Source organism: Entelurus aequoreus, linkage group LG12, assembly GCF_033978785.1.
Source record: "Entelurus aequoreus isolate RoL-2023_Sb linkage group LG12, RoL_Eaeq_v1.1, whole genome shotgun sequence".
In the NCBI taxonomy this organism is placed as follows: Eukaryota; Metazoa; Chordata; class Actinopteri; order Syngnathiformes; family Syngnathidae; genus Entelurus; species Entelurus aequoreus.
The window spans coordinates 51,221,811-51,234,391 of record NC_084742.1 but is presented as its reverse complement, the minus strand read 5'-3'; the positions used below and the strand labels follow the sequence as shown (position 1 = coordinate 51,234,391).

At 41.2% G+C, this 12,581-nt stretch overlaps 1 protein-coding gene across 3 annotated transcripts in view; it reads left to right on the top strand.

The window, feature by feature from the left end:
• Nucleotides 1-12,581, top strand: part of afap1 (actin filament associated protein 1) — a 171,209-nt gene that overhangs the window by 151,815 nt on the left and 6,813 nt on the right. For all 3 annotated transcript variants that reach the window (XM_062066201.1, XM_062066202.1, XM_062066200.1), the window contains one exon: nucleotides 318-482. In XM_062066201.1, the coding sequence (XP_061922185.1) occupies nucleotides 318-482 (165 nt within the window). The remainder of the gene's footprint in view (nucleotides 1-317; nucleotides 483-12,581) is intronic.

The window sequence follows — 12,581 nt, the reverse complement described above, 5'->3', positions numbered from 1 at the left end:
CCTTTGAAAAGTAGTTGAATAAAGTGCAGTACAATGAAAAATGAAGCATAAAGTGTATTAAGTGTAAACTGTTCCTTTGGCTTACCACTAACTACTGTATATGAGGCAGCCAGTCTAGCCACCAGTTAAGCCAACAGTAGGCTTCTCCAAAATATCCAATAATTCAAGATCCTTACAACAACTTTTACACCTTAAAATAAATCCGCCTTGGCCAGATAGTTTAAGGCCTGTCTTCCGACAAGTGAACACTCAATTAAAGCTTTGGCCACTTGTCGACTTAATCGGTTAATTTTTCCGTGTCGTCACTTGTCTTCCAGGGACAGAGCAGGTCAAATATGGCAAAAAGCGCGTGGAGGCGGATGCCAAGCGACTGCAGACCAAGGAAGATGAATTGATGAAGAAGAAACATGAGATCCGGAACCATCTGGCCAGTTTGAAGCAGGAGAGGAAGGACTTGCGTGATACTCTTGAAGGGACGTCAGGTAAAAAAAAAAAAAAAGCATTAAAATATTTATTTGTGAATATTCGCATTGTGTCAGGTAGGGCTGGGCAATATGGCCTTTTTTTAAACGGGTCGTACTTGTATAGCGCTTTTCTACCTTTTTAAGGAACTCAAAGCGCTTTGACACTATTTTCCACATTCACCCATTCACACACACATTCACACACTGATGGCGGAAGCTGCCATGCACAGCGCTAACCAGTCCCATCAGGAGCGAGGGTGAAGTGTCTTGCTCAAGGACACAAAGGACGTGACTAGGATGGTAGAAGGTGGGGATTGAACCAGCAACCCTCAGATTGCTGGCACGGCCACTCTCCCAACTTCGCCACGCCGTCCCCTTTTTTTTAATATCTCGATACACGATATATATCTCGATATTTTGCCTTAGCCTTGAATGAACACTTGATGCATACAACCACAGCAGTATGATGATTCTATGTGTCTACATTAAACATTCTTCTTTACACTGCATTAATATATGCTACTTTTAAACTTTCATGCAGAGAGGGAAATCACAACTAAGTCAATTGACTAAAACTGTATTTATTAAACAGTTATTAAGCAGTGGCACAAACATTCATGTCATTTCAAAACTGAAAGTGCAAGATTGTCAGAGACATTTTAAAACAAACTATTAGTGCACTTTTGTGCATGATGTCATTAAGATGACATATCAAAACAACACTAAATTAAAGTGCACTTTTTGTACAGAACGCCACTACAATAGTTTAAAACTAATAAAGTGCACTTTTGTGCATGATGTCACACAAGATATTTCAATAACTGTCAAATAAAAATGAGCTTCACAATAGGGAATCAAATAGTGTATGTCCTTCACTATGTGGTAGGTTCCTGCAGACGTTATCTCCTTCTGTTGTTGACTTTTTTTTTTTTCATACGGTGTTGATGTGGAAATGGTTGCCTCGGCATTTTGTTGGTGTGGCACCGAACGGAGATGTTGACATGCGTAGTTTCAAGCACTCTTCATTCTCTAGCGGGTGACTTTTCAAATGATGCTACATATTAGCAGTAATGCTACTTTTTGTAGCAACGCTTTTGCCCCACACTTGACAAATTACAGTTGCCTGTTCAACATAGGGCTGGGCGATATGGCCTTTTTTTAATATAGCGATATTTTAAGGCCATGTCACGATACACGATATATATCTCGATATTTTGCCTTAGCCTTGAATGAACACTTGATGCATATAATCACAGCAGAATGATGATTCTATGTGTCTACATTAAAACATTCTTCTTCATACTGCATTAATATATGCTACTTTAAAACTTTCATGCAGAGAAGGAAATCACAACAAAAAAAACCACTATTTTTTTCCTACGGTGTTGATGTGGAAATGTTTGCCTCTGCATTTTGATGGTGTGGGCGTGTGGCACCGAACGGAGATGTTGACATGCGGAGTAAGCACTCTTCATTCTCCAGCAGGTGACTTTTCAAATGATGCTACATATTAGCAGTAATGCTACTTTTTATAGCAACGCTTTTGCCCCACACTTGACAAATTACAGTTGTCTGTTCGACATATTCCCACTTGAAGCCAAACCACCGCCAGACGATGGACCCCCTGCTGTTTTTTGAGGGAATTAATTATTCCTTCATTTGTTACCAGATTCGCACCTTCTTTCTCTCGTATTACCACTCGCACCACAGCTAACGTTACCCATGCCGCTACCTCTCTGCTCCGTGAGGGCGTATACGTATGTGACGTATGTAAGAAGGTGCGCTTGTTTTATGTCTCTGTGAGAAGGAGAGACAAGAAGGACTGAGAAGAGCATGTAGTGTAATGCCCGCAGCTAAAAGCTACTGCGTGAGAACGTGTACTCGCATATCACGATATAGTCATTTTCTATATCGCACAGAGACAAACCCGCGATATATCGAGTATATTCGATATATCGCCCAGCCCTAGTGTCAGGGTTTCCGCGGGTCATTAAAAAGCCTTAAAAGTCATCAAATGGATTTTGCGAAAATTAAGGCCTTTAAATGGCATTAAAAAGCATTAAACTCGATGTACGGAGGCATTAAAAAAATTCATACCATTTTAGGCCGGGACCGATTGATATTAAGTCATCGATAAATTGCTATGTCCATGTGTTTCTTTTCTCCGTCTCTAGCTTTCAAAGTGGATACGAGAGGTCTCACTCTGTTCCGTCGCTCTCAGCACTTGAGTGTGTTTATTCAACAGTAGAATTACATGAACAGAGTAAGCCTCTTGTTAGTCATCCACAATCTTTGTTTTGCTACACGAAGGAATTATGTTTGAATACATTTTTGTCTTGTAGAGCATCCTCCGTATATTCAGGCTCAAAAATATAATGTTCTGGATCATCGCTACCCATTGCCGGGTTGCATATGACGTCACGTCCGTTTTTCTCCTTCGCGGCTTAATTGACACAATGGTCAAGCAGCTTGAGCGTAGCGTTAAATTAAGTGAGAGTGAGTGTCGAGTTTGAGCAGAAAATGTCGTATTGCTGTTCAGTTCTTGCGTCTCCCAGTCGTTCAAATAGATAGATAGGAAAGAGCTTTCATTCAGTCCAGAAAAAAGTTGTTCATAAAGGTAGTAAAGTCAGGGGGAAAAAATCAAAGTAAAAATATCACTTTTGTGATTTCATTTGGAATAAAAAGACTCACAGGTTACATAAACAATATTTGCAGAGACCCACATCATCGGGAGGATTGGCACTACCAAACTTAAGGTTTTACTACTAGGCGACCAACATTAGAATTCATAAATGTTGGCTGCAATATGAAGCATTTGATCCCCCTCCGTTATGGAGGCTAACTCAACTAAGCCAGTATCTCTTAGGGCTCTGGTTCACTCTCCTATCCACTCTTCTACTTCTGCTTTTACGAAAAATCCAATCGTAAAAACCTCATTCAGAATTTGAGTCTAGTTCAAGCTAGGGCTGGGCGATATATCGAATATACTCGATATATCACGGGTTTGTCTCTGTGCAATATAGAAAATGACTATATCGTGATATTCGAGTAAACGTCCTCGCGCAGTTGTTTTTAGCTGCGGGCATTACACTACATGCTCTTCTCACTCTTTGTTGTCTCTCCTTCTCACAGAGACATGAAACAAGCGCACCTTCTTACATACGCCACATACTGTCGCGTGTGCAACGTCATACGCCCTCGCCGAGCAGAGAGGTAGTGGCATGGGTAACGTTAGCTGTGATGCTAATGGAGCGGTGCAAGTAGTAATACGAGAGAGAGAAGGTGCAAATCTGGTGACAAATGAAGGAAGAATTAATTTCCAAGAAAAACAGCATGGGGTCCATTGTCTGGCGGTGGTTTGGCTTCAAGTGGGAAGATGTTTTACAAGTATGCGGCAAAAGCGTTGCCACAAAAAGTAGCACCACTGCTAATGTGTAGCATCATTTGAAAAGTCACCCGCTAGAGAATGAAGAGTGCTTCAAACTCCGCATGTCAACATCTCGGCCGGTGCCACACTCACAAAATGCCCAAGCAACCATTTCCACATCAACACCGTATGAAACAAATAGTCAACAACAGAAGGAGATAACGTCCGCAGGAACCTACCGCATTTGATTTCCTATTATGCAGCTCATTTTTATTTGACAGTTATTGAAATATCAGGTGTGACATCATGCACAAAAGTGCACTTTATTTGTTTTAAACTATTGTAGTGGCGTTCTGTACAAAAAGGGCACTTTAATTTAGTGTTGTTTTGATATGTCATGTTAGTGACATCATGCACAAAAGTGCACTAATAGCTTGTTTTAAAATGTCTCTGACAATCTTGCACTTTCTGTTTTGAAATGACATGAATGTTTGTGCCACTGCTTAATAACTGTTTAATAAATACACTTTTGGTAAATTGACTTAGTTGTGATTTCCCTCTCTGCATGAAAGTTTAAAATGAGCATATATTAAAGGCCTACTGAAACCCACTACTACCGACCACGCAGTCTGATAGTTTATGTATCAATGATGAAATCTTAACATTGCAACACATGCCAATACGGCCGGGTTAACTTATAAAGTGCAATTTTAAATTTCCCGGGAAACTTCCGCTTGAAAACGTCTATGTATGATGACGTATGCGCGTGACGTCACGACGGCAACGGAAGTATTCGGACCCAATGTGTCACCATACAAACTGCTCTGTTTTCATCGAAAAATTCCACAGTATTCTGGACATCTGTGTTGGTGAATCTTTTGCAATTTCTTTAATGGACAATGGAGACTGCAAAGAAGAAAGTTATAGGTGCGATCGGTGTATTAGCGACACCAACACCAGGAGGTTGTGTTGTGTTTGAGCTGGATAGCAGACGCACTACCGTGAGTACAGCTTTGGCTTCCAAACATTTGATCGCTTGCCCGTACGTGCGTGTCGCTATGTGCATGTCACATACGTAACTTTGGGGAAATATATGTTTCTTGCCGACTCTGATGGCGGCCGGGGTGTCGTCGAAAGCTACAACGCCCGCCGCCGCTTCGTAGCTAGCTTCAATTGTTAAGCTTCGCCAAGCTGGAAATTATTAACCGTGTATTTACATGTTCAGGGTTTAATAGTATTGTTGATCTTCTGTCTATCCTTCCAGTCAGGGTTTTTTTTATTTTGTTTCTATCTGCATTTGAGCCTGATGCTATCACGTTAGCTCCGTAGCTAAGTTAGCTTCAATTGTTAAGCTTCGCCAAGCTGGAAACTATTAACCGTGTATTTACATGTTCATGGTTTAATAGTATTGTTGATCTTCTGTCTATCCTTCCAGTCAGGGTTTTTTAAAATTTAGTTACTATCTGCATTTGAGCCTGATGCTATCACGTTAGCTCTGTAGCTAAAAAGCTTCACCGATATATTGTCGTGGATAAAAGTCACTGTGAATGTCCATTTCGCGTTCTCGACTCTCATTTTCAAGAGGATATAGTATCTGAGGTGGTTTGAAATACAAATCCGTGATCCACAATAGAAAAAGGAGAGTGTGTGGAATCCAATGAACCCTTGCACCTAAGTTACGGTTAGAGCGAAAAAAGATACACCCTGCACTACACTCTAGTCTTTCACTCTAACATTCCTCATCCACGAATCTTTCATCCTCGCTCAAATTAATGGGGTAATCGTCGCTTTCTCGGTCCGAATCTCTCTCGCTCTATTGTAAACAACGGGGAATTGTGAGGAATCCTTCCTCCTGTGACGTCACGCTACTTCCGGTATAGGCAAGGCTTTTTTTTATCAGCGACCAAAAGTTGCGAACTTTATCATTGTTGTTCTATACTAAATTCTTTCAGCAAAAATATGGCAATATCGCGAAATGATCAAGTATGACACATAGAATGGATCTGCTATTCCCGTTTAAATAAAACTTTTTCATTTCAGTAGGCCTTTAATGCAGTATGAACTAGAATGTTTTAATATAGACACATATAATCATCATACTGCTGTGATTATATGCATCAAGTGTTCATTCAAGGCTAAGGCAAAATATCGAGATATATATCATGTATCGTATTTTTTTATTTATTTATTTATCGTGACATGGCCTAAAAATATCGAGATATTAATAAAAGGCCATATCGCCCAGCCCTAGTTCAAGCACTATTTTGGTTTACAGACTATTTCTAATCTTCAACCCATCACTGCTAATCATGCCTTTCCTCCCTCTCTTGTCGATAGTGCCTTTTTAAGATGGTCAAGTCAGGGGATCGACAACATTAAAGATTTGTACATTGACCGCACTTTTGCCTCTCTTCAGCAACTTTGTAATACATTTTCTCTCCCTAAGCAACACTTTTTTCAATACCCACAGATCCGCAGTTTTGTTCTTAATGCTTTATTGACTGACACAGTTTTAGATCTGTTTTTGACACCGCTTCCGACATTACAAGGATCATTAACACGTATTTGTAACCAAATTATTCTTTTATGCCCTGAGTCTCTGACTTCAATGAAGACACTTCGGGGGGGGGGTTTATGATTCTGTCTGAGGGTAGCTGCACAGAGATCTTAAGTAGAGTTCATAAGCTGGCATTTGTGCCAGGCACAGCTTTATTCATCCATCCATCCATCCATCGAGGTCGGGTCACGGGGGCAGCATCCTAAGCAGAGAAGCCCAGACTTCCCTCTCCCCAACCACTTCGTCCAGCTCCTCCCGGGGGATCCCGAGGCGTTACCAGGCCAGCTGGGAGACATAGTCTCCCCAACACGTCCTGGGTCTTACCCGTGGCCTCTTACTGGTCGGATGTGCCCTAAACACATCCCCAGGGAGGTGTTTGGAAGGCCCAGGTCGGATGCCCAAACCACCTCATCTGGCTATACTCGATGTGGAGGAGTAGCGGCTTTACTTTGAGCTTCTCCCACTATTTCTAAGGGAGAGCCCCGCCACCCGACGGAGAAAACTAATTTCGGTTGCTAGTACCCATGATCAATCAATCAATCAATCAATGTTTATTTATATAGCCCTAAATCACAAGTGTCTCAAAGGGCTGCACAAGCCACAACGACATCCTCGGTTCAGATCCTACATCAGGGCAAGGGAAAAACTCAACCCAGTGGGATGACAATGAGAAACCTTGGAGAGGACCGCATATTTGGGTGACCCCCCCCCCCCATAATAGCATAATATTGTGAAATTCCAGTCCATAGTGGATCTAACATAATAGTGAGAGTCCAGTCCATAGTGGGGCCAGCAGGAGACCATCTCGAGCGGAGACGGGTCAGCAGCGCAGAGACGTCCCCAACCGACGCACAGGCGAGCGGTCCACCCCGGGTCCCGACTCTGGACAGCCAGCACTTCATCCATGGCCACCGGACCTGTGCCCCTCCTCCACAAGGGAGAGGAAGGCAGAGTAGAAAATAAAAGAAACGGCAGATCAACTGGTCTAAAAAGGGGGTCTATTTAAAGGCCAGAGTATACAAATGAGTTTTAAGATGGGACTTAAATGCTTCTACTGAGGTAGCATCTCTAACTGTTACCGGGAGGGCATTTTTGTCCTATCGATCATAACCCAAATGATTCCCGGGCGCGGCCACCGCTGCTACTCACTGCTCCCCTCACCTCCCAGGGGGTAATCAAGGGCGATGGGTCAAATGCATAGAATAATTTCGCCACACCTAGTGTGTGTGTGACAATCATGGGTACTTTAACTTTAACTTTAACAAAGCTCACGACCATAGGTGAGAATGGGAACGTAGATCGACCGGTAAATCGAGAGCTTTGCCTTCCGGCTTAGCTCCTTCTTTACCACAAGTGTCTGTATTAATGCGGACGCCATACCTATTCGCCTGTCCACTTCACAATCCACTCTTCCCTCACTCGTGAACAAGACTTGGGGCAAGATCTCCTCCCCAACCCGGAGATGGCACTCCACCCTTTTCCGGGCAAGAACCATGGACTTGGACTCGGAGGTGCTGATTCTCATCCCAGTCGCTTCACACTCTGCTGCAAACCGATCCGGTGAGAGCTGAAGATCTTTGTGCAAAATTCCAAACTTGGAATTTCAGTTCAAATAATTTGAAGAATGGAATTTGAATAGAATTGACTCCCAACTAGAGGATGTTGGATTGGAATTGGAATCATGGGAAGTGGAATTAAATTCAATGAAATTGAGATGCATTTCTTGCACCAGGAAGAATTTGTCACGTTTAACAAAGGTTTTGGCCCAAATACTAAAAATACATGACAAACACTTACCTCCATTTTTAATAGTGTGGGGAAGCATTCTGGGAAATAAAGTATTTTTCCACCATTTGCCACCAATAAGAAGTTACAGTATAACACATCAAACTAGAGGAAGCAAAAGCAATTGCAGTAGAAATTGGGTGTGAATGCTGAAAAAGCTGAAGCTGAGCTGAAATGCTTTAGTAGGGTAGAATGAATGTGAAGTTGGTTAAAAGAGTGTAAGTAATATACTTATAGAACTGTGTTTCAATGTTGAAGAGCTGAAGCTGTACTGAAATGCTTTCAAAATGCGCTGCCATGTAGAAGGAATGAAGGAAAGTATGAATTGTGGGAAGTTTGGTTACAGATGTGAAATTTGGAACAATCTACAGCATTTAGCATGGACTACATAATATTCACACTTTACACTCACTCACATGTTACAGCAGGGATCATGTTAAAAACATGTTTTCTCATGTCATAGCATTATGTTTAATAAGTTTGAATATTTTTGTACACAGATTAGGTCTGCAAGATTTATCGACATCAACATTGAGGTTTTAATTAGTGCCATAAATACCTGCAAAAGGCGGAGGTGGTTTTGTTTTCCTCCGCTATCCCCGTTTTTTTTGTGACAGACGTATTCACCAACAGATTTGTTAAGCCTCGCGTCCTTTGCCTCCCGGCCAATTGAAAGTGTTTACAGAAAACAAAAAGTTTGTGTACGCCGCATTCAGGTTGTCAGTACAACGACAACGATACTTGCACCTTGGAAAAAGTTTTGATGTCGTGACTGTAAGTCTTGGCCGATATTTAACAAGTCAATTAATCAAATGATAAATGGAAATTGGGTTATAATACAGTATTTTCCCGACCATAGGGCGCACCGGATTATAAGGCGCACTGCCGATGAGCGGGTCTATTCAGGTCTTTTTTCATACAAAAGGCGCACCAGATTATAAAGCGCATTAAAGGAGTCATATTATGATTTTTTTTCTAAATGTAAATGACTTCCTTGTGGTCTACATAACATGTAATGGTGGTTCTTTGAAAATGTTGCATAGATTATGTTTTACAGATCATCTTCAAGCTGCTTTCTGACAGTCGCTTCAGGATGCGCCGTTTTGTGGCCGGTCTTATTTACGTGGCTCACCTTCAGTAGCGTCTTTTCTCTGTCATCTTTGTTGTAGCGGTGTAGCGTGCAAGGACGAGAGTGGAAGAAGTGTCAAAAGATGGTGCTAACTGTTTTAATGACATTCAGACTTTACTTAAGTCAACAACGGAGCAGCATCTTTCTCATCCATGGCTCACTAGTGCAACAATGCCGAAAATGTGTCCCGTGAAAAACCGTCCGAACGGAACTCTCTAATAACTAAAGTTCCGTGGGTGAATTATGTAAACCCACTACACCGGTAGTTTTTAGCGCTTTCATAGTTAGATATAAGTTAGAACTATCAGGTTCAAACACTGATGACATCTATTAAACAAGACAAGAAGCAAGGAATTAAACAGAGACTGAATTAAATATGGCTCAATTGAGGAGAAACGTCTGGGCTGTACTCTTGTACGCTCTGACGAAAGATTGTACACCTCCTCTTTTATTTGGACTTTCCCTTTTTACATGGCAACAGCTGTTTCTAAAGGAAGGGGGTCGTAAACAGCCGCTGCCTTTGTCACAAAACAGTTAAAAGAAAAGGTGCCTAGAGCTTGGGGCAGGTCCTGATTCCACTTCGCTTTGTAGATCTCGGGTCAAGACAATACCTTTCTGTGGATTACAATACATCAAAGAAACCGACACCCTCATGTCGCTCCCCATCCTACACAGTGGAGTTTTAAAAGCCTTTTGATTGGTAAGATCAAAGACAGCTTTTGTCTGCTCGCCGGGAACTCATTTTGTGATAACTTAGATACAATTATTCTGACAAGAACTTTACGCTGCTTTATATTAGAAATGGCAACAGCAGAGGATGAACGTCCCATAACAAGAAGGTAGAGAAAAAGAAGAAGCTTATCGACTACGGTGTCTGCACGGACTATAGTGGCGGATGTGCGCAAATTTTCAGGACTTATGCGGATCTCAAATACACATCAGCAGGTACCAGAAAGTACAGAAGTTGGTTTTGCATAATATTGTGAAACAAAACGCCAGATAGTATGTCTGCTAATGGGTGCTATTTTGCGGTCACACCCACACACACCATAATAATACTTGTATCTCTGACTATGGATGCCATTATGGGCCGACAATCCATCAAGCGATGCAGCTTCAATGTCGTACTAAAACATTTTGACCGATTTTTGAGCGCTGTGTTTAATGTTCTTTATTTTCAATGGAACATTTAAAGTTTTGGTGTTGTTTACTGGTGTCATATTGCAGTCTACACGTATCTCTTATGTGTGACTGCCATCTACTGGTCACACTTATCATTACACCATGTACCAAACAAAATTGCTTCGAGGTCGGTAAGCACAACCAGAATTATTCCGTACATAAGGCGCACCGGGTTATTTGGTGCAATGTCGATTTTTGAGAAAATGAAAGGATTTTAAGTGCGCCTTGTAGTCCGGTACTTAAATTACTACATCCGTGTGTGTTTGTTTTCTTTGTCTCTCGCTCCAAACAGAGAGAAAGAGGTCTTACTCTGTGCATCGCTCTCAGCACCTGAGCCATACTTGCCAACCCTCCCGAATTTTCCGGGAGACTCCCGAAATTCAGCGCCTCTCCCGAAAACCTCCCGGGACAAATATTCTCCCAAAAATCTCCCGATTTTCAGCCGGAGCTGGAGGCCACGCCCCCTCCAGCTCCATGCGGAACTGAGTGAGGACAGCCTTTTTTCACGTCCGCTTTCCCACGATATAAACAGCGTGCCTGCCCAAACACGTTATTCCATACGAGGTGTCCGGCATACCGCCGATTAGCATGGTGCAGATGGAGAAGATCTTCTCGACGTCCGTGTTGGCGCACACGTTGCCAAAGCCGACGCTGGTCAGGCTGCTGAGGGTGAAGTAGAGGGCGGCGATGTACGAGCTGCGCACTGACGTGTTGTTGACGTAGGGCATCTCCTGGCGTTTGCCCAGCTCATGGAGCCATCCTCGGGGAAGAGACGGGAGGACAACAGGGTGACAAGAACTAAATCATCCAGACTAGAGATAAATTGTATTATTATGTTTATCTTACCTAAAAAAATATATATTTATTAAATTTTTTTTTTTTAAACTAAATACATTTTTACTATATTTTGCTAAAAACATCAAAATGAATTGTATTTTTATTTGTATTTTTTTTGACTCATTACATCCAGCCATAGAATTATACATTAAAATAAACATATTTGAAATAATTAATTTTAAATTATCATAATAATTCATTTAAAATTACCATATTTAATTATTAAAATAATTGCTTGTTTATCAACAACTTTAGCATTTTATTCATTACATTTTGAAGCCCTCAGAAGCCAATTTATGTTATATTCCTTAAGATTTATTTATGCAAGTTTGAAGTATCAATTATCTAAACACAGTTGTGTTTGCATATTTTCAGGATGTAGATATATATATATATATATATATATATATATATATATATATATATATATATATATATATATATATATATATATATATATATATATATATATATATATATATATGAAATACTTGACTTGGTGAATTCTAGCTGTAAATATACTCCTCCCCTCTTAACCACGCCCCCAATCACGCCCCCAGCCCCACCCCCCACCTCCCGAAATCGGAGGTCTCAAGGTTGGCAAGTATGACCTGAGCGCATTGATTTAACAGTAAAATGAACTAAACGCAGTGAGCCTTCCTTTCAGTCATTCACAATTTTTGTCTCTGTGGACCGCGAGCTTACGCATACAGGACTTACGGACGTAGCGTCCCTACTTGTGACTGGATAGTGAGAAGTTCCGCAAAGAAACACAAACGAAGAGTAAAAAATATGATGAAAAAGCCAAATGTCCTGTTGTAGTGGATTGTCCGAAGCTTAAACAGGCAACAAAAGTAGTTTAGTACAACAAATTTATTTACCCATTATCAGAAGTGCAGGTTGAATTAAGTTGGCCGTGCAGACAGACCACATGTTACTCCGGAGCAAACAAGACACACACAAGCCAAAATCACTGTCGAGTTCCGGTCTTCTGCCATTTTTTATATATCTCTTGTGCGTCATTGTTTGTTATCTAATGCGTCAATGTCTTTTGGTTATCCCTATCTGTTCCATAACAACTCGAATCCTTTAGACAGTCAACACATTCTGTAGACAGGTTGGCACGACTTAATATTCACTTTTGTCCCACTGACACAGAATAGAAGAGAAATTAAATGAGCGTACATTCTTATTAGACATGCAATATAGGTCAAAGGTCAGAAATTCTACTACACTGTCGTGGTCATTTTTCTTCTTTAA